This window comes from Panulirus ornatus, chromosome 66, assembly GCF_036320965.1.
Source record: "Panulirus ornatus isolate Po-2019 chromosome 66, ASM3632096v1, whole genome shotgun sequence".
Taxonomy (NCBI): domain Eukaryota; kingdom Metazoa; phylum Arthropoda; class Malacostraca; order Decapoda; family Palinuridae; genus Panulirus; species Panulirus ornatus.
The window spans coordinates 6423592-6450471 of NC_092289.1; the positions used below are offsets into that span (position 1 = coordinate 6423592).

General features: G+C 41.0%; 1 protein-coding gene across 1 annotated transcript in view; it reads right to left on the reverse strand.

Annotated features, from left to right (window-relative positions):
• The window catches only part of LOC139746926 (uncharacterized), a 210077-nt gene that overhangs the window by 84132 nt on the left and 99065 nt on the right, over window positions 1-26880 (reverse strand). The window contains 1 exon segment of the mRNA XM_071658611.1: window positions 12133-12188. Coding sequence (XP_071514712.1) covers window positions 12133-12188 — 56 coding nt within the window.

The following is a 26880-nucleotide window of genomic DNA, read 5'->3' on the forward strand; positions in this document are numbered from 1 at the left end:
AGAATTCCAGAGCGTAGCTATTTGAGGGGAGGAGGAGGTAGGAGTCAATCCTTAGGTGGCTGGTCTCTATACAGTAACTATGGGTAGCAGCAGCCAGCCACATGCCTTGTGTCCCAGCCTTGGTGACAAGGACACACACAAACAGTTTACAAGAACCGAGGCCAAAATAAAACCAGCAGAAAAGAGAAGGCAGTAGCTTCATGGAATACAGAATGGGTTGATTGTAGACGTGATGCCAAAAGAATGAATGAGACAAGGATTTTGATTTTGCCATGATTAACAGAGTGGTGGAGGAAATACCATCCCCAATATATAAGCAGTAATTCATACCATGGCAAACAAAAATCTTATAGTTATGTAACACCATCTCAAGAAAAATAATTATGACACCTATACAAACATTCCAGCTTTTGGGAAGCAGACTTTAAGTTGATAATTATGTGAGTTTCCAGGACAGAGTGGAGGGTATGGCTGTGCACAATACATTTATGTTATTATTGGGTTGGACTGTGGTGTTATGAAACTGAAGAGAAGGAAATGAATGACAAAAAGATGGACGAAAAAATCAAGTTTGAACACAATCATATTTAACCAAGTTACTGATTTTCCTTTTTATGATGTTGTGGAGGTCCAAACCAAGAGGAAATAAGTTCAGTAAAAGAGGGAGATATAATACTGATGGAAAGAAGGGAAAGTGAGTTAACGTACAGTGGAATTGTCAGATAAGAATGAGTGAAGTCATTAGCTAAAGAACAAATGCCTGGGAAACACAATGCTAATAGGATGAGTGGGGGATGCTGTTCCATCAAAGAGTACTGTAATGGAACAGCTGGAAAGGAAACTAGGGATTAGGCAACAGTGAAGGAGAAAAACCAGAGAATAGATATTTGAAAAGCAAAAACTTAATTCAAAACCTATCAAATGCAAGGGCAAAGACAAAAAAAATCATCAAAATCCCTGAAAGAGAAGGACCAGAAGAGAGTCACACAGTGACTAAAAATCATCAAAATCCCTGAGAGAGAAGGACCAGAAGAGAGTCACACAGAGATTACCCATTGGCCAACTGCTGCAAAACACATGCTGGTGATTAGAAAGAAGGGAACGAGAGTTCGTGTATTTAGGAACGTGAGAATTATGGAGAGTTTCAAAGACAACAGGATTGAGAGCACTGAGGCAATAGTTAGGAGGGTTAGGGCAGTCATCATTCTTAGGGATGGGTTGCTCCAAGGAATTAAAGACTGGATCTTTAGACAGACATAAAATAAGAGAACAAGGATTAGAGCTAGCTCAGAGGCACACTTAGGACTCTTAAGAGTTATAGCATCTAGGCCATATGCCTTAGCCTCTTAGAGCTGGGAAAGTTCTCGAAAGACCTTGCACAACAAGAACATGGATGGTATATGTTCAATGGGAAAAGAAAGTGGCAGAGACTACATGCAGATCATCTAGCACTGAAACAGGAAAAACAACAAAAAGTGCAGCTATATCAGTTGAGGTTCAGCAAACACTGACCAAGTTGGAATAGACGGAATGAATGAAATATAAAAGTTGTTGGAGAGGCTTTTTGTTGCAGACCAGAAGGATTTGTCATTTACAGAAGTAGTCAAATCACAACCTTTCCTTTTTATGAAGGTGTGCATGACTTTACAAGGACAACTTTACAGCGACTTCAAGCAGAAACTGAAATGGACTGGGATTCAGGAAAAGGTAAGAGTGAATTCAAGGCCTGATACACTTCGTCCCTCATATTATAGACATTAGAACAGGAGAAAACAAACTGACAGGGGGGGGGAGAAAGATTCAGATGGGATGTAAGACTCAATCCCTGTCAAGATAACCTTTCCTAAACTTTCAGCAAAACATGAGATAACCCAACTAGTGACAGAGCACCCATCCCAGGGAAAGAAGCCACCTAGGGATGACTGCTATGCCCTCCACAGTGCCAAAGTTGGGATTTATAGTGATAGAGGGTAGGCATGCCATATGAGAAATAACATAACTAAAATCATGGTCAGAGGTTCCCCATAGGAACAGAAATAACATACATATAACAAAAAGTCAAGTGTGCTGAGAGAGGGGTCAAGATGGTCAGGAACTCATTTTGAAAGTCTGATTATAATGTTTCAGATTTTTTTTTTGAGAAAATTGGCCCTTCAATCTGTGTTCCTAATTGTTTGGAGAAAATAAAAAGAGCCTCCAATCTGTCAGGATCCATCTCAGAAGAACATAATGAATCCTTGTGGCATGTGTTGAAAACCCAAACACAGAGTAATTCAGAGAATGAATTTCAAGAAAGCAATGGTTCTTCACATGCAGTAAAATAGTCAAGGAATTGTACACAACTGGGGAAACTGGAGGGAAACACGTGAAACATTATAGCAAAGTTACAGATGGCAGAGGATATTTAGGCCAGATAACATCATCAAGGTATGCTTGAAGTTTTGTGCACACCTATCTTATACGGAAAAAAACAAAAGCTTTTTGAAATTGTAATTAGCGTAGAGTATCTAAAGTCAGTGTTTAATTCCAAGAGTGTGAATATTTGCAAGCTGTGATCCTAACTTACTGCTCCATCCAATCCTATTACTCATAACCTAATATAATGTGTACATAGCACAAAATGCTGAAACAGGGCTGAACTGAGGCATATGAAGTTAGAAACTATGGAAAGATTGCTGGGACTGGCTGCAAATAAGGGGTTCTGGTTTTGGTGGATCATATATGACAACTAGAAAATGGGTGTCATACAAGTTTTATTCTTTATTTACTCATTGCAACACCTTTTTCTTTTTTAAGAAATTTTTTTCTTAAAATCAACTTAGATAATAACTTGCCTATCTGTGCAAGGCATTGATGATATATAGGGGATGGAGAATCTACAAAGAATAAATTATGAACGATAATGTGCATTACAGTGAAACTTTTCTTAAAATCAAACTCCATTCCCTAATTAACCCTTAATGGTTGAAGCATATACTTGGCATAAAAACCACTATTCAGTAATTTAAAGTATACATAGCCCTATTACATATGTTACCTGGTGATATCTACCTTATCCCACATGAACTTCATACCCATCTACCGACCAACTAAAGAATGAACAAATGGCTGAGTAGAGACAGAACCTGGGCCAGTAAATTAAAAAGATGGTAACGCTGTACACATTTTCAGGGTATACAAATCACTGCAAGATTCTTTTCACCAGAACATAATGCTGGCAATATCCAAGTATTATTCAAAGACACTTTTAGTCATTTTTTGTACCAGCTATGGATAGTTTTTTTCTTGAACTTGACACTTTCACTATTCTTCACGGACCTTAATAAAAGAAGTGTCCAAAGTTCTTCAGTATTTCTTGCACTTCACAAAAGGAGACATGAAACATCTTTTAAATATTTTACTTTCATACCGAAGGCTCCAATGTCCTGAGAGAGAGAGAGAGAGAGAGAGAGAGAGAGAGAGAGAGAGAGAGAGAGAGAGAGAGAACCAACAAGATCTTGATGAATGGCAAGATACTGCATAGTGCTCAGCCCATTAACTCGCTTGTTGAATCATGCCACTATCTCTCTCTCTCTCTCTCTCTCTCATGAGAATAGAAGGCTAATGTCTACGTTATCTGCTTATAATTTATTTGTATATTCCTATTTCTAGTCTAAGTGGTGGAGGTAAACACAGAACAGGAAGAGGGCTCTCTCCCCATCCTAAATTGCCTCAAGTTACAACTCCCAACAAGAAACAGAGAGGAAAAAAAACCATGCATTTGTGAAATATGCCAGCATGGAATTTCAAATGAGAGAACACAAGGGAAAATCCTGCAATTACATCTTATCATACTGTCCCATCCCCAACTGCAGTACAGTATATACTTCAGACACTGGAATGAAACATGGAAGTTAATGTATACTGAACAGTTATTTTTCCTTGCACTTATCTAGTAAAAACCTGAACTGATGGAAAACATGACTAACCAGTTTCTGAAGGTATAGGTATTCATAATTTTTGCAAAAACAATGTATGACGGTAAGATTGCAATGTTAATCACCTCTACTTGAAAAGAAACTTCCCCACATCTGTATAACATTGTTTAACTCGAGTTTTATTCCATTCATCCTAGGGAATATATTAACACTAAGTTGTCTGCATATCTACATTTTTGGGCAGTGGGTATGATGAAATTGTTGTCTGTATGGTATATTTCCACATTAACAATGAAGGTAAACTACCCAGTGATGTGCTGAAATTAGCTTTGGATATTGAGGGACTTTGTTCTGCAATAGTAGTGTAATGTTTAAAGAACATACTAAAAGCTGAATAGCATGATATGGAGCTTTATATTCTATGCTATATTAAATAGGTGACAGTGGTGAAGGCTATGAATATCTAGGAGAATGTGGGGTTGCTTAATCATGGTAAATGGTTTGGTGATCGCTTTACCTAAGATAAGGTGTGGCAAAGCATAATAAGTGGATGGGAATGCAACTTAGTTTCTCAAGGAAGGGGGTGAAAATGTTACTAATTGGTCTGTCAGGATGGTTCAAAGTGATGTGCCTAAGGATTGGCAGAATACCTGTTTAATACCACTGTATGAAGACAAGATATCTAAATTACAGAGGTCCATGTATAGTTGATAAAAGTTGTATTGGGGCAAGGAAATTGAGAGAGAGGTGGAAAGTACAAGGAAGAATGTGGCTCCAAGAGTAGAGGATGTTTGGACCAGGTTTTTGCTTTGAAGAATTTGTGAGAAGTAACATTAGAAAGAAAAGGATTTTCATATGGCATTTGAAAATCTGGAGAAATGCTTTAAGGATGGTACTACAAAATATATGGAAAGACTACTATCTAGAGCAGCTAAGAGTTTTCACCAAGATAGGAAAGTGTGTCAGATAGGAAAAAAGAGGGTAAGTAATGTCACGTGAAAGAAGGGCTGCACCCTGCTGTTTAACCTGTTTATGGATAGGGTGGGTTGTTACTGGACCCTGCCTGCTTCTGGTTATGCTGAGAGTGAAAATTCATCCTAGGCAAGGTTGTATTATTATCTCATTCCAAAAGAGTCCATCATTTTCCAAGTAGTGCAGCCCTGAAGCTGCAGAAACCCCTTCAGCAACCAAGTATGGAAAAAATAACATGGAATTGTGAGGGAGGCAAATGGGAGGATTTTGCAGGGAGGGGTAGGTTTGCAGTTTGAAACATGAGCTGGAAGTTGTCTGCAGATGATACAGTTCTGGGGTAGACTTGTGTGAGACTGCAAAAACTGGTGTCTTGAGTTTAGGAGGGTGCATGACTTGGGGAAACTGGGAAAATGTGAATAAAAGTAAGATAATGAGGTTTAGCAGGGCAACGAGACAGTTCAGTTTGAGTTTAAATGGAGAGCCCTGGAGGAACTGGGGTTACTTAAGACACCTGGTTGAGGATATTGTCATGGATGGAACTATGGTGGCTGAAGTGAAACATAGGGGGTAAGGGGATAAAGGTCCTGGGTGCATTACGGAGCAAATGGATATAGAAACCACTGTATGTGAGGGTTATAGGGGGGTAAGAGGACAAAGGTCCTGGGTGCATTAAGGAGCAAATGGATATAGAAATCATTGTTTGTGAGGGTAAAGATGGGAAAGTTTGATGGTATAGTAGTCTGTACAGTGTTGTATGTAAGCAAGTCGTGGGTCTGACTTGCAAAAGTAATAAAGAGGGTCATTGTGTTGGGAATTAAATGCACAAGGGCAATATGTGGTGTCAGCAGGGTTAACTGAGTAAGAATGAAATTGTGAGAGAGTTGTGGTAGTAAGTGAAGTTCTTTAGAGAAAGCTGTGTAGGGTGTGCTGAAATGGTTCTCAAATGTAGAGATGAATGAGGAGAGACAAAGAGGATATACTCATTAGAAGTGGAGGGATCAAGGAGAAGGGGGACATTGATGATGATATGAAAGGCTGGAAAGAAAGACACCAAGTTACTGGGGTTGCTAATGGGCTGATCTAGGACATATGAATGGTTCAGGGGAAATCAAGGAAAGGTCTCTGGGGCTTGGGCATGGACAGGGACTCTGCATTTGATTTATTACACATGACAGCTAGAAAATGGACATAAGCAAATAAGTGTCCTTTCTTTGTTCCAGGTGCTACCTTACTAATGAAAGTTATGACACACAAATATGAAAAAAAAAAAGAATATGGTTAAAAATGAAATATCAACAAAACCAAGGAAAACCTCAACTGAGCTCCATAAGCAGCAAATACTCATAAGATAAACATACTAACACTAATGCGGTCTCCTTTTGGGGATCGCAAGAAATTACTGCTCTTACGAAAAATTTGGTGGCAGTGCTGACATTTGTTAGAAGATGGTTTTATAATCATGGGTGTCTGATGCATATTTCAAATTCAATATTGAAAATCAAATCAACTGGAGGTTGGACATGGTTTCATAGGTTCTAAAGACCTGATTTTACAATGGTTAACTTATATTTACATAAATTAACCTCATATATTCCTTGATAATCATGATTCCTGACAAAAGTAAGTCACCACTATTTCTTTACATGTCACTGCTGAATGAAATTAAGCTCCAAAACTTTTAATGTATTATCTACATACAAAACTAACATAGTACAACAAAACAAAATAATCCAAAACTATTTTTGGTGAGTTTTGTTAACAAAACTGTTAAACAATCAAACGAAAATTATGTTAATCTTGGCTGCTGTAAGATTACATTAGGTATTCACTGGTTCAGCTGATTATACACAGCACCATCTATTTTCCATTAATTAAACCAATAATTTCTCTGATATTTGTAACCCTTCACATTATACAATCAGATAAAACAACAAAATTCCTGATATCATTTAAAGGGCAAAACATAATGCTCCACACTATGAACATTATGCACATAAAAAAAAGACTATTCCAGATCATGCTTCCCTATTCTCATTCTACTCTAAATACAGTACACTTTCACTACATAATAACATTAATATTCCCAAGTGATCCTGGTGGTGCTCTTGAACTTCATAATCACTGATCAAGGCAAACGTGGGGTTAATGTTAAAGCAGATGGAACACACTTGAAATTAAATAAACCTATGCAAACCTCACCTAACTTAATCCAGTAGCCAACATTCACTTTGCTTTTCAATGCTGTAGTTGATGTACACCATCTTTACTAATGTCTTACTAACCACTACATAAAGATTATGTGTTGGACCTCATGTTTTGAATGCACACAAACCACACAGGAACTGCTTGTACACAACAGACCATATTGCAGATTTTTCAAACAGAATCGAAAATAAGGTTTAAGATATGTCGATTGCTGGGGGGGGGGGGGGGGTCGGTTAAGTGTAGTTCTCATAGGTTCAGAGAATTTCACGAAGAGCTTCACCTACTTTTATCTAAAACTAATCCTGCAAACTTCCAGATATTCAGTCTTCCCCACTAATGGTGTACCAGTCCCTATGGTCACATGAGAATGATAGTAAAAAAATAAATATATGAATGAATAAATACTGCACGTCACTGTATTCTACTTGCAATAAAATAATGCAATATCTTATAAATGATATTTAGCAATTCATTTCCCCACACCCAAGAAGTAAATAATTACTCTTTATTGGAAACAAAAATCAAAATATTTTTTTTCATTTTATCAAAGAGGAATAAAGCACCTGATTATCTAATGTCTTTCTCAATTTAATCTATTGTAAAATTACTTCCTGATGATGTAGGTCAAATGCATACCACTTAAATAATCCAATCCTCTTCCCATCCTCACTTCCCTTTTTCAGTGCTACAATTCCTTCTTACAGCATTCCATTTCTCTTACTCCTTCCCTCTTCCAGTTGTGCTCCCCAACTTCCCCTTCATTTCAAGTACTCAACAGCTCACTTCCCTTCCATTTGTAATTATTTTCCCCTTCTTCCCTTGTGAATTCAAATCTCAGAACTGCTGTATTACCCCTCCCCATTCCTTCCTTTACTTATTATTTTCGGGATCACAACCTTCTCTTCCATCTCTCACAACCTCTCCCACTTTCCCTTCTGTTTCTGCTACTAGCTCCCCTCTCGTTTCACTTCCCGTGGGATTTACCTGACCTCCTTCACTATCTATTTCCCCACACTTTCCTACGTTCATTTCCTGTCACCTCACCTTTTCCGTTGCCACTCGTCATAGATATATCTACACTTCCCCAGTTATCTAATGTTCTTCCTTCAGATGCACCTACTCTTCTCCAACTTCTACACCAGAAAGAAATGCCTCAAGTGGTTTAATAAAAGCCTCCATCAATGTTAACTCCCCTATGGCTATGTCCTCTCCCCCCGGTCTCATGTGTACACCTCCCCCGTTACCTCCCCACTAAACAACTTGTTGAGCCTCTCCTCACGTCACACCAACGCACGCCGCCTCCACACTCAACTACCCAGGAAGAGGCAGACAAGACGCAAACCATTGACCTGAGAACGTGGCGGATAAAATATGGATTTCCTGACAGTCTAAATGACATTATCAAAAGGAAAAGCTGTCATTTCCGGAGCGGGGGTGGCTGGATGAACGGGGCGGAAGGTGGGCGGAACGAAGACAACGTTCAATAATAGTTCTTATTTTCTTTCTGGCAAAGTCTGGGGCCTATGTATGTCACGAGTCTTACCTGTCATGCAATATGGTGCTATGGAACCGAAAAGCAAGATGGAAGGCGTGCAAGGCCACAAAACACGCACGTGTAGCAGCACTCACAGTGTCAACAACACGACCATCGATCCCTGCACTGGCCGGCCGGTGCTGCTCCCTGTCGCCCGCCCACACAACTACCCTATTGGCCGCCACATTCAGTTTCTTAACCCCTTTTTGTTCAAAAGAATGGGGTCATCTGAAGACGAACCATGGCTCACCTCTTTAGAAAACATCAACATGGAGTTTCCCTGCCTCTGATACGATTACTGGTTTATCATAGTTGTTTGAAATGAATAATTTAGTACGTTCCTCATCTTGGGTTCAGGATGACAAAGGTATTTTCTCGTACTCACAAGAAGAAGTTGCTGTGTCAGAGGTTATATCCTCTACCCATACCCCAACGAAGAATTCCTTTCTGGTTGAGATAATATATTCACCCTCATGCATTCCAGCCAGACCTTAATGGTGTAAACGATTCAATGCGTGCAGACGACTTCCGACCTCAGACCTTTATATAATATGGGTGATCCTCTCGCCCTAGAATTACATCCACAGGTTGATGGATAGTTAATGAGTGTGCTGGTCCTTCGTGAAAATAAATAATCAAAAAAAATATATATATGAATAATTTCTAATAGGTACAAATATATAACAATCGTCTGCTCAGAATATTCCTACTGTCACGCTATATATATAAATAATATATATATATATATATATATATATATATACATATATATATATATATAAAAGAAACTGAAATACAAGATGAGGGGCGGGATCGGGTACCAGCCCTCGGCTTCCGCCCCTCGTACTCTCATTCTACGTCACAGTGAACACGGAGGCAAAATTCTTTCTTCCTTACCCTAAAGGAAACAGTGTTTTCGGTGCATTACACACGACAGCCAGAGAATGATATATACCCCAAGACTAATTCTTAGTTAAGAGTCCTGGTGTTACCCAGGACCTTTTTTTAAAGGCTCTTGCAGCCAAAGGCTGCGCTACTTCCAGTAATAGGGAAATGGAGACTCCATTGACGTGAGAAGTTCTTTGATAAGATTGTACACCTTGATAATACAGCCTTGCCAGAGGTGACGCTTCACTTACGGAGTAACCTTGAACAGGCCGAGTCTGGTAACACCACATACACACACACACACACACACATATATATATATATATATATATATATATATATATATATATATATATATATCCCTGGGGATAGGGGAGACAGAATACTTCCCACGTATTCCCTGCGTGTCGTAGAAGGCGACTAAAAGGGGAGGGAGCGGGTGGCTGGAAATCCTCCCCTCTCGTTTTTTTTTTTTCTAATTTTCCAAAAGAAGGAACAGAGAAGGGGGCCAGGTGAGGATATTCCCTCTAAGGCCCAGTCCTCTGTTCTTAACGCTACCTCGCTAATGCGGGAAATGGCGAATAGTATGAAAGAAAAGAAAAGAATATTTCATTATATATAATTGCTGTTTCCCGCGTCAGCGAGACAGCGCCAGGAAATAGACGAAGAATGGCCCATCCACTCATGTACACATATACATAAGCGCCTACACACGCACATATACATACATATACGTATCAACATATATACATAAACATACGCAGACATTACATACATACACATTTGCTTATTCATACTCGCTTGCCTTCATCCATTCCTGTCGCTAGCCCGCCAGACACGATAACAGCATCGCTCTCCCGTGCTTAAGCGATGTAGCGCCAGGAATGCAGAGAAAAAGGCCACATTCGTTCACACTCAGTCTCTAGCTGTCATGTGTAATGCACCAAAACCACATCTCCCTTTCCACATCCAGGCCCCGCATACCTTTCCATGGTTTACCCCAGACGCTTCATATGCCCTGGTTTAGTCCACTGACAGCACGTCGACCACGGTATGCCGCATCCTTCTAATTCACTCTATTCCTTGCACGCCTCTCACCCTCCTGTGCATATATATATATATATATATATATATATATATATATATATATATATATATATATATATATATAGTCAATTACTCGCTAAGACACACACAACCTACTTTAAGACACCACATTTGATGTCATAGATTACAAATCACTCATGATAATCATAACGTGTTTATTACAAACATGATCACAAACACTGTCTTTTAACTCCGTTCACAATCTCATATTGTCCATCAGGTACATAAAACTTTTACAATAAATAATACACATCCTGAGAGAGTGAAAGATAAACTTACATGATAATATGGGGGACGATTAATTTTCATGAGGGATGAATAATCTTCACTTTACATACCAAGTCTCGATTCACACTGTTCTGACACAAGTGTTCAGTTACTCCGTAATCTCTCTTCTGGTACCTTCATCCAACCTTTGTTTGTACCAAACTTTTGTCCAAGACTGGAGCCTCCAACATCAAAATAATAATAATCTACACCGCTATCTATTTGCCTGACTAACCCATAACCTACTTCACGTTCCTTATAACCATTTTACCTTAAAACTTTAACACACGCGTCTTTCTCATGACTTCCTTCGGATCACATATCCTCTCGCATTTTCATTCTTTATCGAATCCTTCCAATTCCAATCTATACTGCTCCACTGCTTTAACCATCTTGAGTTATATAACCTAAGATTTCACATCCACTCGTCTGAGTTGGGTCAAATTTCTTTCCAAGAGTTTACCTAGAGCTTTCCTAATTCCCATGTCACTCCTAGCCGACACCAGCGTAAAACACCAACTGGTACTTATATGATTAACTTATCTATATATACCCTGAGAGGCCACGGCTTATCTGCCCATGAAGCAGTGTGTAATGTGCCTACAGAAAAAAAAAAAAAAATCAGATGGCAAACAGATGACATTCATCCCCGGGTATGACATCTGACGCAGACATCACTGACTGATGTGCGCACAATTTGACGATCAATATAACCGCATACTGACTTAACGTACATGGAGGGGATGCTGCCTCGGGTAACCTCACACTTGCCAGCCAATTAGTCATCACTCAACGCCATGCAATAATCCAAGTGGTGCCCTTATTCTTTAATTAGTATTTTCTTTGTATATTACTCATTCATCTTTATTATAAAACATTAATGGCAACTGGTAAATGAGCAGCTTAAAAACAAAAAACGAGTGTTAGTTACATTAATTAACACCATGCATAGATCACCAGGCAAGCTGCACCAGGTTCCCCTTCCTGGCCTGGCGCGTCGGCCGCCCCACCCGCAGGCGGCCGGCGGTACTTACTGGTTGCCTGAGCGTCGGTAAGGCGGGGTTTTATAGGTTGTGGCCTGGGCGCCAGGTCGATGGGGATACAAACCTGTTCATAACACTCGCGCTGTATGAGAGGGTTGTGGGGTTGTGGCCCAGGCTGACGAGGGTATAGAGAGAGAGCGCCTTGGTGCGGTTGGGCGTGTCCGTCCACTGGTGTGTTACGGAGGGAAGGTACACTCACCTGGTGTGGAGGGGTACGACGGTGGTGATCATGTCCGTCTTGGGCCGCGTGTCTAGCTGTGGAGAGAGAAGATGACTCATGACACACTGAAGAACATTCTATGTGTCGTATACATTCGTCAGGATATTAGCGTACCAGTTGTTTATATTCTTTTAACTTCATCTAACATCTCTATTCTCTCACAACAATGCCTTACACTGTAATAGGCTGGGGTCCCTATGACTATCCTACTAAAATGCCACAATATATATATATATATATATATATATATATATATATATATATATATATATATATATATATATATATCAAAATAAGTTTAAAGGAAATACCTAGAAATAAGCTCCAAAGTCATTCCAAGTTTAGACATGACTCTTTGGCAAAGGTTCTTAAGGCTTCAGGTCTTTTTTTTACAGTCTTAGAAAGAATCAGGGTTAAAAATATGCTGGGCAAGATACAGTGATTCGTCTAAGCCGACGCTGCACAGAGGCAACCCTACACCAGAGTCATCCATAATGAGACGACGATGTTAAATGAAAAATCTAAAAGTCATGTTAGAAGTTTATCGGGTAAGGCGAGAGGCTGGGTGGTATGCGTGGCTCCCGCGCCATAAAGCTGGTCAGTGATCTGGCTGAGTCATCACCGAGCTGATCACCTGGCTAATCACTTAGCTGATCCCCTGAATACTGTGTGCAGCCACACTCGCCAGGCTCTTCATGATCACTGTGATCCACACAACTCCCCCGAGAAGCACGTAGCCAATGCGACATTACAGCCTCGTGACTCTTCTAGACTGATACACACATGAACCACCCACCTCATGTACCACCGTCTTGCTTCCACTAACTCGATAGCATAGAGGGAACTAACCTTTTCTCTACATGACCTCCACCCACAATCACGGCCACCCACTGAAGTATCCACTAGAAGTCCTCAAAGGGTTTACAGTCAGTGACAGTCACCCAGTGCAAAGTTACTGATAAATTGAAAGACCAAGTGACTTTACATAATCTGTGACATGTAAACATTTATACTATTCACTCCAAGTCCAGAGACCAGTAGTAGTATCCCAAACTGGGCCTCCGCATCCTTTCCAGTCAGCAAAGTCTTTTATAACACGAGAGTTATGTAAAGAATGTAAGATATACGATGGTAATCGTCATTCTAGCCCACTACTGCACTCGTTCACGGTCCCTGGAACGCGAACTGTTCACCCAGAGGGTTAACGGAATCGCCCACACAGAACACCACACGCGAGATATTCGAACAATTTAAAATGACATCGCAATGAATTGTTCCTTTGATAATGATGAATGAAAGCATGATCATGACGATACGTGCGACACATTCATGTGACTTGTCTTCGCAAGAACAGTGTTTCAAAACTGGCAGTTTCTCATCACGATCACTTCTAAATCGACTTTCACCCTAGAGTATACTTGTACATGGCTGAGTGCGTGTCCTCACGATCATCTCCACCACAACCAGTTATAACCATCTGGATGAGTGCGTTGCTAACAGTGCAACCCCATCACAACCGGAAAACTCTAAAAGTCGTATTAAGGACGCTGATGGCTCTAATATATGTTTCTCTTTTCCAAGCGTGTCACAATCCCAGCACACACGGGTGCGGGAGGCATACATGCGGAAAATATGGTGCGTTTTCTAAATCCGCCGCTCACGGCAGGCTAGGCTAGCGATGGATGGCAACAATACGTAAAATATTCTACAGTATATAACACCCGATTTCTTCATGGGCCACGGGTATAGTGAGAATTATGTGGTTTTAGAACTATCCTTAAAACCCGAAGAGAGTGTTAAAAGATTTTTCGGTTGGTGGCTGTAGCTTGAACTTGACCATGGTGAATGATAGGCCCAACCAACCAATCAACCAACCAGCCAACCTGTACAGCAGTCAACAGCACTTTTATGTACGCAGCAAAATTGTTTGTCACCGAAGTGCTTTACAATAATAATTATTATAACAAGGGGAAGAGCAGAATGTATAATCTAGGCTGTGAACGTTGTCATGTTTGAATATCTCTGTCATTTCGTATATATAGTCACATGAATCAATATATCCATAAGCATGCACACCACCGCGTAACAACATGTTCATGTCTTTACATGCACACATCAGAAAGCAAACGTCTACAGCACGTACCCACATACATACACATTTCATTACACAGCGAAAAAACATAAGCAATTAACACAAAGATACGGACAAGGGTAGATCAAAGGTGGTGATTCAAATCACTGCATTCTTTCTTTGAGCACACAAATTCGTGAGCATGCTCTCTCTCTCTCTCTCTCTCTCTCTCTCTCTCTCTCTCTCTCTCTCTCTCTCTCTCTCTCTCTCTCTCTCTCTCTCTCTCCACAACAAATATTGTCCGCTCCACATATACTTTCAATGGCGGTACACAGATAAGGTTCACCGTAGGTACAAGCATACGACGCTCTCACGGTGAAATCATGGAACATACGTAGTCACTGAGTCTTAGTGTTTATATAGGTGTGAGCACCAGCAACCCGTCTCAATGTGCTTTAGTCTATCTTGAGGAAACGATACTCGCTTTAAAATTGCAGGCTTCCAATTCACTTTAGGAGTTTCGCTTCTGGGTGCTGTAGTTCTTTCACCTGTGCTTCAAGTTGGTTGGCTTTTAACTTTCTAAAGAGGAGAAAGCACGAATTCTTGCCTGAGAGCAGGGAAATGTGTGTATACCTGAGATTTCTAGGAGCACTTTGAACGCTCAGAACGCACGATCAAGCGGCTGCTTCCTGTAACACCTCATCAGTGCCTCGACCTCGCTCAGGGGGAACAAGACCACCATGGACCCAGAACACAGACCTTGCCAATTCCATGGTCAAACGTCTGCTGCTGGTAATCAAAACCAAAGGAGATATAAAGTACTAAAAAGTAAGTGTGACATCAGCTCTGAAAACGTCCGGGGAGGCAGACAAGGTTTTCTGCAAACACTATATATTTGATACTATTATTATCATTATAACTTGGACCGATTTCTATGAAAAGGTCCTAGTACCTTCTAAAGGTCCCCGTACCCAAAGGCTGCGCTACTTCCTGTAGCAGGGAAAGGTATACTCCTTTAGAATAAGTTCTTTGACGACTCTGCACTGCCAATCATATATATATACATACATACATATATATATATATATATATATATATATATATATATATATATATATATATATATATATATATATGAAATTCCTCTTTCCCCCTGTACTTGATTGCCGTTTCTCGCGTTGGCAAAGTATCGCCAGGAACAAACGAAGGGCCGCATTCGCTGACGGTCGTGTATAATGCAGCAAAACTGCACCTCCCTATTCACAACCAGGCCACAGACGTCTCTATGGTTTACCCCGGCCTGCTTCACATAACCTGGTTCACTACACTGACATCACATCGACCCCTGTATACCACATCGTTCCAATTCACTCTTAACTCGTGCACGACTTTCACCCTCCTGCATTTTCAGACCCCGATCTCTAAAAGATTTTCCCTTTATCCTTCCATCTTCAATTTGGTCTCACGCTTCTTCTTGCTCTCTCCACTCCTGACACATACATCCTTTTGGTCAACCTTTCCTCACTCATTCTCTCCATATGTCCAAACCATTTCAACACACCCTCTTCTGCTCTCTCAACCATACTTTTTATCACCACGCCTCCTTCTTGCCCTTTTATTACTTATTTGATCAAAGCACAGCATGCCACTTAATGCCCTCAAACATTTAATGTCCAACACATCCGCCCTCATCCGCACATCATCTATAGCCCATGCCTCGCATCCACAAAATATTACTGGGAATACTGTACCTTCAAACATACCATTTTTGCCCTCCCAAATAACGACCTGTCATTTTATACTTTCTCTAGAGTTCCAAGAACCATCACCCCATACCCACCCTATGACCCATTTCCATGGTTCCATTCGCTGCTATGTTTACTCCTACGTATCTAAAACACTTCACTTCCACCAATTTTCTCAATTCCTTGACACTGGGATAATAATGATAATAATAATAATAATAATAATAATAATAATAATAATAATAATAATAATTCGTTCATTTCTCATAAGCCCAGCCTAGCTATCCTGTCGCATCATTCCTAATATGTTATTTTCATGTCGTCAAGATCATATAGATGAAGAACAAGTCACTATCCATTTATGTAGTTCCCTTTAAATACATTTTACTGTTTAGTCAGGTTAAACCTGACGCCGGCATACATTAAACAGACCAGTTTAGATCTTCTTGGGATTGGTGCGGCCCTTAAACGCTCTTTCGCAACTCCGCTTCACAGCGAAGAACTTCCATATCATATCCTTATTTTATCATATTCTTTTCTAACGCGTTGGTCTTACAATCTTTGGTTTCTTTCGAGGCCTCCTCTACTACTCTGGGAAATCACCAAATATCTTAACTATCTTAATCTTATTCAACTAATTCATCTTAACCAGTTCATTTCCTTCGTCATCTGAAATCGACACCTGAATGACCCGCTCAAGGCTGCGCTCCCTCCCACGTCTTCCACAAGCGAGCCCCGAGCGGGAATTTCTAGACACTGTTTGTTTGAAGTCACTTGATATGAAGGACCTTAAAAGTGGAAGCAACGCCGGAAGCCCACAATACATGGAATATTTGAACACAGAGAAATATGAAATAAAATATTAAACTTTAAACAACCGCCAAACTATAATAAATATTCTTTAATTAGGCTACCTTTCCACACAATTCAGGTGGAAACTTCAAATATTTTAATTAGGCTACTTTCCACACAACTCAGGTGGAAACTTCAAATATTCTAAAACAAACAACAACGAAACATAAGTAAATAAATAGATGAATAAGCCATCGCTATCTGTACTTTCCTTCCTTTATTAAACCAAGTTTCGTAGTCTTACAATAAAACCTCAAAACACCAATTTCCTAAAGCGCACATAACTACATTCAGCTTCATCAACCTCAGCATTTCATGAAATATGGCCAGAAAACTCGAGATTTTTCGTGACCAAGTTTGAAGCATTCGATCACAGTGGATCCACTGACCAAGCTAGGCTAACAAAATAACACAGGAGCCATGCTGAGCTGGGTGTCAGCGTAGCGTATCTCTATTATTCATATCTTTGATGAAGGGCGAGAAAAATCTATTCATTTTGAGTTGTAACGACAAAAAAAATACCCAAATCTGGATGACAACTCAGAACTATTGATATACAGAGGAATAAGTAATAAACATGATGTTTATCTTCACTTAATATGCTTGTATGGGGGAAACAACACGACAATGTTCACTGGAAACAGCTTATAAGTTTTTTTTTAAGGGCACCAGGACCCGTAAAGTGGTTGCGGGGTCTCAATGGATAGGAAAAGAGAACAATATGAACATCACCGACAGGGAAAAGAGCACTGAAGAACTGGACAAGAAAATATCACAGATGGCGTTCTTAGATGACTCGCCCAGCAAGAAAACCATTGTGAACGTTTACTTTAAGCTCTCTGATGCCCGTTTCACGGACAGGATCAGGCTACATGTGTCCAGGAACTGGTCAAGGAAGGGAATAATGACCGGTTATGATGGGGGGCCCGAATCTTGACCTTTCGAGAGGTAGGAGGATGTGGAAATATGAACCTTCGTGGTGTGGTTAACGTTCATAACCACGCAGCCCAGGGTCGAGCGTATAGCTTCGAATCCTAGTTAACGGCGGTCGGTCCACAGTCAACCCAGCTGTTCATCCACCCCTACGATTGGTTGATAAGATGGATACCTGGCTCAGCATAGAATGTATATCCCTGGGTATAGGAGAGAAAGAATACTGACCAATTATTCCCTGCGTGTCGTAGAAGGCGACTAAAAGGGATGGGAACCGGGGGCTGGAAATCCTCCCCTCCCGCTTTACTTTTCCAAAAGAAGGAACAGAGAAGGGGGCCAAGTGAGGATTTTTCCCTCAAAGGCTCAGTCATCTGTTCCTTACGCTACCTCGCTACTGCAGGCAATGACGAATACGTATAATGTGTGTGTGTGTGTGTGTGTGTGTGTGTGTGTGTGTGTGTGTGTGTGTAGCGTTAATGAGATGACCTTGATTAGGGGCCTCAGTTATGTGTGCCTGTCTTAGCAAACAAACAAAAAAAGAATCATGAACTCACCAACTGGGACAATCATCATAACACGAGTGTTAGGGAAGAACACATCAGATAACTCCGCTGTTTTCCTGAGTTATGTACGTGTTAAAATTCATTTCCTATAACTAGGGAAAACACTCATACAATTGAATACAGATGTGGTTGAGAAGTGAGTTTAGTTTGAGACTCGATCTATATATATATATATATATATATATATATATATATATATATATATATATATATATATATATATATATATATATGGTGAGGATATTCCCTTAGAGGCCCAGTCCTCTGTTCTTAACGCTACCTTGCTAATGCGGGAGATGGCGAATAGTTTGAAAGAAAGATATATGCATGGTATTTGATACCATAACACAAACGAACTTTTCTTGTCAGAGGAAATTCCATCATAAACTCTGGCCATTGTTTGGGGAAAAGGGGCAGAAAATGGCAAGGTTATTTCAGGAGTCACTTACGTAAATCAAACATAAGTCGCTACACATTTACTTATTTGTTTTTTCTCGATGGATTTCAAAGGGTGAGAGTAACTGTATGAATATATCAGTCGCATTATTATCGTATGAGTTTACTATATACTGTATTATAGCTTAATGGGGAAGGGAGGGAGGGAGTGACACACTTCCCCCCCACCACGATCGTGGACCTGCCCGGGGAAGGAGGGGGGAGGTCTGGGGTCGATGATCTGGGAAAATCATATTTTGAGACAGATATCAAACTGCAAAATGGCTTTAAAAAACGAAAGCATTGTTTTCTTATTTTACCTGAATCTGAGGAAATGATATGTTCCAACGAGAAAATACATCCATGTCGACGAATAAATACATCATTAATGGTGGTTTGATGAACAACTGTGATTTGATATACATCTTCATTATAACTATCAATACCAAAGCCGCGATATTCAAATGTTTAGAATTCGCATCACAAAGTTACATCATTCAAAAACTGGCATAACAGATGATTATAATAAGACGAGGAAAATGAAGTCTGACATTCACGACCAGTCTAAAACTCTTACAACATTTCTTCACCGAAAATCATATTAGATCAACACATAAGTGAAGTAAGACGTCATTATCATCAGATCAATACATAAGTGAAGTAAGACGTCATTATCATCAGATCAACACATAAGTGAAGTATGACGTCATTATCATCAGATCAACACATAAGTGAAGTATGACGTCATTATCATCAGATCAACACATAAGTGAAGTAAGACGTCATTATCATCAGATCAACACATAAGTGAAGTATGACGTCATTATCATCAGATCAACACATAAGTGAAGTATGACGTCATTATCATCAGATCAACACATAAGTGAAGTATGACGTCATTATCATCAGATCAACACATAAGTGAAGTAAGACGTCATTATCATCAGATCAACACATAAGTGAAGTAAGACGTCATTATCATCAGATCAACACATAAGTGAAGTAAGACGTCATTATCATCAGATCAATACATAAGTGAAGTATGACGTCATTATCATCAGTTCAATACATAAGTGAAGTAAGACGTCATTATCATCAGATCAACACATAAGTGAAGTAAGACGTCATTATCATCAGATCAATACATAAGTGAAGTAAGACGTCATTATCATCAGATCAACACATAAGTGAAGTAAGACGTCATTATCATCAGATCAACACATAAGTGAAGTAAGACGTCATTATCATCAGATCAACACATAAGTGAAGTAAGACGTCATTATCATCAGATCAATACATAAGTGAAGTAAGACGTCATTATCATCAGATCAACACATAAGTGAAGTATGACGTCATTATCATCAGATCAACACATAAGTGAAGTAAGACGTCATTATCATCAGATCAACACATAAGTGAAGTATGACGTCATTTTCATCAGATCAACACATAAGTGAAGTAAGACGTCATTATCATCAGATCAACACATAAGTGAAGTAAGACGTCATTATCATCAGATCAACACATAAGTGAAGTAAGACGTCATTATCATCAGTTCAATACATAAGTGAAGTAAGACGTCATTATCATCAGATCAACACATAAGTGAAGTAAGACGTCATTATCATCAGATCAACACATAAGTGAAGTAAGACGTCATTATCATCAGATCAACACATAAGTGAAGTATGACGTCATTATCATCAGATCAACACATAAGTGAAGTATGACGTCATTATCATCAGATCAACACATAAGTGAAGTATGACGTCATTATCATCAGATCAACACATAAGTGAAGTAGGACTCCATTGAAAATAGACCTCCTGTCAATTTTGCAGCCTGTTATCTCAATGGCGCCTGAACACCGAATTTTGTGATATAATGAGATAAAAAAGGACTTAAATGCCTAGTGCAAACAATACTGTGAATAATATAATACAGTAATGGTACATTAATAATGATCTTTACCAGACATTATTTCATTAATACGAGTAGAATCTTTTAGAAATGTTCGCCATTTCCCTTGTAAAAGGAAGCGCCATTAATACGAGTAGGGTTTCTTTTTAAGAATGTTCGCCATTTCCCTTTGTTGGTGAGAGCGCCTGGAACAGAAGAAGAAACTGCCCCATTTCTGAGCACGTCCCATATAACTGTCTACCATTACGTATGCATCTTTTAAAAACGTTTCTCCATTCATTTTTCTTTTCTATAACACCTCAAGATTTCTAAGTCTATAGAAGAATGGTATATCATCATTAATAACCTCGTCCTCCCTCGTTCATCCACTGGTATAGCACTGGTCTTCTATATATTCACGAAAAGCTCAAATTTTCCATTCATTATTTTCATCGCGAGTTGCCACCACCACCCAACCCAGTCTCCACCATCAATATTCTGAGTCAGGTTTCTGGCTCGTGTGCTGCAATGAAACGCCCTAAATCACGACGCGCCTCCTGCGCCCCACATTGTCATGCTTATATAAACCAAAGGAAGAACAGCGATGGAGGAAAAAAAAAAAAAAAAAGGCCTTCGCTTGCAGAAAATTGGCAGCGGCAGAGCCCGCGCGCACAGCGAGAGGGCGCGGACCAGGAAGCCACCACGCACAGCCTAACTGATTTCTATTCAGCAGTTTAGACATTGTCGTGTCCTTGTTTGGACAGACGGCGACGTCCATGCCAAACCTGGCTTACTGGTCTCGTGCTGTCAATGTAATTTCTTGGTTTATATTACGTTTATATTGGAGGTGTGTAGCCAGTGACCTGGATACCATTGATCGTCTCTGTTTCTGAGAATTTTACAATCCCGATTCTATTTCCGATTCTTTTTTTCTCTTAGTCTTATTAACAAATCTGATTGAACTTGTTCTATTTCGATAACAAAAGATTAATTTGAAATAACAAACCATTAACGAGAGTTTGTACATCACAAGGAAAATGCTCAGAAAATAAATCTAAGACGCACGCCCACAGCGCATCCGACGCGCCCACTCATTCCACACCCCTGGCGGCCACTGTGGACACTACAATCTTAATACGTAGAAAAATAAGATGATGAAAACAATAAGCAACACTAGTGTAGCAACTTATAAGCAGCGCCATTCCTGTTCAAATCTTAAACAATGACAATGCATAAGAACATATTTGCACATAAAAGACAATATATATATATATATATATATATATATATATATATATATATATATATATATATATATATATATATATATATATATATATATATATATATATATCTTTTTCTTTCTTTTAAACTATTCGCCATTTCCCGCGTTAGCGAGGTAGCGTTAAGAACAGACGACTGGGCATTTGACACTACACAAGAAACATGCACCACCACATCGAACAGTTAAAACAATGGTTAACCCAAGTCACAATAGCAACATACACCCCCAGAGAAATCGCGTCCCACCCTCGAGACCCCAGAGAGACATGAATCCAAACACCAGCCTCCTGTAACCCTGAAAGATGAAGTCCCATTCCACATAAACCCGGCCATACTAGGTGTCACATGCGTCACACACAAGACCATTACTTCCCACACCACGAACCTCAACACAAAAGCCATTACTAGACAAAAAAAGTAAGTCCTCAGAACACTTACATGGCACCAACTTTGGAACAAGAAACAGAATACTTTAACATGCTCTACAGACAATTCGTCCGCTCCAGACTAAACTACGCCTCACCTGCCGCCGTCCATTCTCTCGAGAGCTAACACTAACAAGCAGACAACCACACAAAATAGAAAACCCAGAATAATCAGTCAGCTCAGCAACCACACACACACACACACACACACCAAACACACACCACACCACACACACACACAAACACAATGTGCACAACGAAACAAAACATTTCAGTTTCCCAAAAAGCTCAGCGCCTAGATCTTGGTAGAAGCACTAGGCCATTGCCACCCACATCACCCCATAGCCAACCTTCAAGCAGAAATTAAAAGCACATTCGCCTCCCCCCAATAAACAACAGTAATAAAACAGATTTACACTGTTGTGTCTCACCAAACACTATAGAACGGCCCCCAACACCTCCTTACCCAATCCTAAACTCCACTCCACTGGACATACACTGACCTGAAACCACACGCCCTAGACAAGTACGAGTTAACATGTTTCACCTGTGCTCCGGACACCACACATCATCTCTCCTACATATCACAAGACCCTCACGCACCCAGGATGCAACACGGTACAGTGAAGAAGACACTGAACACTCGCACTTACTCACGAATACTCACCCCATACGAACAAAAGACATTACAACACTACTTGTCCTGCAGCCCCGCCCGGTGGACGTGGCTCCCTTCCTGAGCGCTGCCAGAGCAGCCAAGAAAGGGGTCAACGAGCAGGAAGGAGAGGTTAGGTGGATGTGGTGATACACAGAGGTGGTGACGAAGTGATGAGACAGCTTTAGCGTCACACTCATCCCCAGACCAGCTGCACGCCACCGTCCATCCACCTCAGCGGAGGAGACCTCTCCACCCAGACCAGCAGCACGTCATGTTCATCCACCTCAGCGGAGGGGACCTCTCCAGCCCAGACCAGCTGCATAACACGTCAATCCACCCCAGCGGAGGGGACCTCTCCACCAACACCAGCTGCATAACAACGTCCATCCACCTCAGCGGAGGGGACCTCTCCACCCAGACCAGCAACACGTCATGTCCATCCACCTCAGCGGAGGGGACCTCTCCACCCAGTCCGGCAGCACGCCACCATGACCTCAGCGACGGGTCACCTACTGGCTGTAGCCACCTACTCACCTGGATCATTAACGCGCCACCACAGGTGACGTGTCCTGGTCGAACCACCTGCACTCTCCTCCAGTGACCTCGCCCCCAGCCTCCTGCATACCCGGGCGGGCGGGCGCGCGCACCGTCCGCAAGGACAAGCTCCTTGCAGGGGGACCTCCTACCACCTGCAGCACACACACCACCTACAGGAACAAGCACAGGATCGCCACCTGCAGGGGGATACGCTATCTTAAGGGCATCACCAGGACCACTCCACCTACAGGGACACACCACCTTCAGGGACACTCCACCTACTGGGACACTCCACCTACAGGGACACACCACCTACAGGGACACTCCACCTACAGGGACACTCCACCTATAGGGACACTCCACATACTGGGACACTCCACCTACAGGGACACACCACCTATAGGGAAACTCCACATACTGGGACACTCCACCTACAGGGACACTCCACCTACAGGGACACACCACCTTCAGGGACACTCCACATACTGGGACACTCCACCTACAGGGACACTCCACCTACAGGGACACACCACCTTCAGGGACACTCCACCTACAGGGACACACCACCTTCAGGGACACTCCACCTACAGGGACACTCCACCTACAGGGAAACTCCACATACTGGGACACTCCACCTACAGGGACACTCCACCTACAGGGACACACCACCTTCAGGGACACTCCACATACTGGGACACTCCACCTACAGGGACACACCACCTTCAGGGACACTCCACCTACAGGGACACTCCACCTACTGGGACACTCCACCTACAAGGAAACTCCACATACTGGGACAAGACAGCCCTAAGGGAAGCGCTCGTCACGCAAGTTCTTTGTTCCTCCTCCACACCTCACACACACACATCTCCTGCCACCATCACTTGTTTTACTCCGATTCCACTGGTATAAGTCAACACCTGTCCCCCTTGACACTGTATACATGTAGACCTCTCAACACCTGTACCCCATCCCCTTCAACTGTATACAACATGTAGATGTCTCAACACCTGTACCCCATCTCCTTAAACTGTATACAACATGTAGATGTCTCAAAACCTGTACCCCGTCCCCTTAGACCCTGTATACAACATGTAGACCTCTGAACACCTGTACCCCGTCCCCCTAGACACTGTATTCAACATGTAATCTTCTTAACACCTGTAATCCCCTTCCCCTGAGACGCTGTAGACTTACAAAACTGTCAACTGTAGCACGTACCCCTAAACACTACACACAACACGTACAATTCTATACACCCGAAACTCAAAAGATAAACTACATGTAACTGTACAGTACCTGTAGATATCCACACAACCTGTCTTATCTTGCCAGTCACCTCTCTTGAGATGGACGTACAGCCATGCCAAGCGAACGTAAAACACCCAGGACAAGCGGTGAGCTCAGCCTGGCTGCCCGAGTCACGCCACCGACCGACCGACCGACTCCCACTAGTGTGAGCGAACACACACTGAAGGTGGGCGGAGATCACAGACCTTCCCCCACTCCTTTGGACCTGCCATTGACTGCCTCCAGAATATATTCCTCAGAAAACAAAGGCAGGGAGAAGTTTGACATAAGCTTGCCATTCACAAAGTTCTATCTTAATATATTTCTCTAGAGAGTTAATCCATTCTCTCTCTTTCTCTCTTAACATACACATAACACAGCAATTGCAAACACAACCTGACACCTCCAATTCTACAGAGTAACTCCCTGGAAAGAGGCTAATGGCCGACAATCAGAGACATACAAATTGGAATGAGATCATCAGGGAGCAAGAGCAACACATAACTCCACGTAAGAGAGAATTATGACAAACAATTACAGGATCAGAAACGCTTAAAAAAGGAAGATAAAAGTGACGCGAAAGTTACCCATAGATAAAAAAAATGGCAGACAAAAAATAATGGCCAAAAAAGAGTACAAAAAGAGCATTGAAAACGAACAAAAACGTCTGTAATAAGCAGAGAAAAATATTAGAAGAACTGGAGTGAACAAAAATAAGAAATGCTGACAAAGAAATGATGGAACATCACAACAAAGGCCAAATGTGGGTAGAGGACTTAACAATCGATGCAAAAGAATCAGTAATTTATTCTTATAAATCAATAATGTATCGAAAAAACTGATATTGGTCTTCATAAAGCGGGAAAAAATTATATACGGAAATATGAAAGACGGTAAATGACCAGCATAAACCATTGGTCATAAACCAGTGTTCAGTACGAGAGAAAAAATAATGATGGCTCATGAAACAGTTATTCACTGTGATGACAGTGTCAATACAGATGTTAAATCAAGACCATGACATTATCAAAAAGCAAGAGACAAAAATAATATTGTTACCTGGCGCCAGAACCTGATGGAATTCCAGACATTGAACTAAAAAAAATCGACCACAGTAGAATAGATATGGCAAAGCAAAGGACGAAATTACTTAGCCCAGAGTCGGAGAATGGCATATGTACCGACAAGACACAATGGAGGATTTAATCTCACTCCACAGCATTACAGACCTGGTAAAATGTTATCATACGAGAGTCAAGTCTACGAAAAAGTCGTGAAAACAAGACGTACTGGAACACTTGATCAATTTTATAAACACAAAGACGAAGGTCATGTGTCCTGTGCCAGGTAAGCATCCACAAATTCGAATTTCACTTCACCTCAAAAGCATTTCTTTAAAAGACGCAGGCAAGCTGAATGTACATCGTTTTCATTAGCTTTGCTTAAAAGCATTTTTGGCAAACATAACTAAAGAATAACACTAGATACAGCGGCGAAGAAAGATAAACTAGGAATATGGATGAAAGAGTTTGGAACCAAGAGAAAATTTAAAGTAGAAAACGGAAGTCTGCAGACGTTCCTTCGGGGGTTCCTAATTCAAATATGATGCTATGGTGATAGGCGTCCTCAGTTAGCCCATATTACACACTTTCATTTTCTTTTCAGGGTTTGCGCTAAATATCTTTATAAACATGATGACTGCGATGGTTCGCAACATAAAACAATTCAAGATGCCAGGAATCCACACAATTCACTCCCTCCACTGGTTCACATGGGACAGACCAACACTCCCCCCCAGTGGCCTAATGGGACGGACCACCGAACCAAATAATGAGCGGTATGATACAGTGAACCTTTACAACGAGAGACGGAAATCCGTTCATTTTGTACATAAGGATCACAAATTGTGTTACGGTGGTCGCCGGCCATACAGACGAAAACAAACAAGCTGGGGAGGACCTAGAAAATACGTCCCTTAGGAGCGGAACTGAAGAAACAGAAGACATGAACTTCCATGAAAAGATTATGAGTCGCG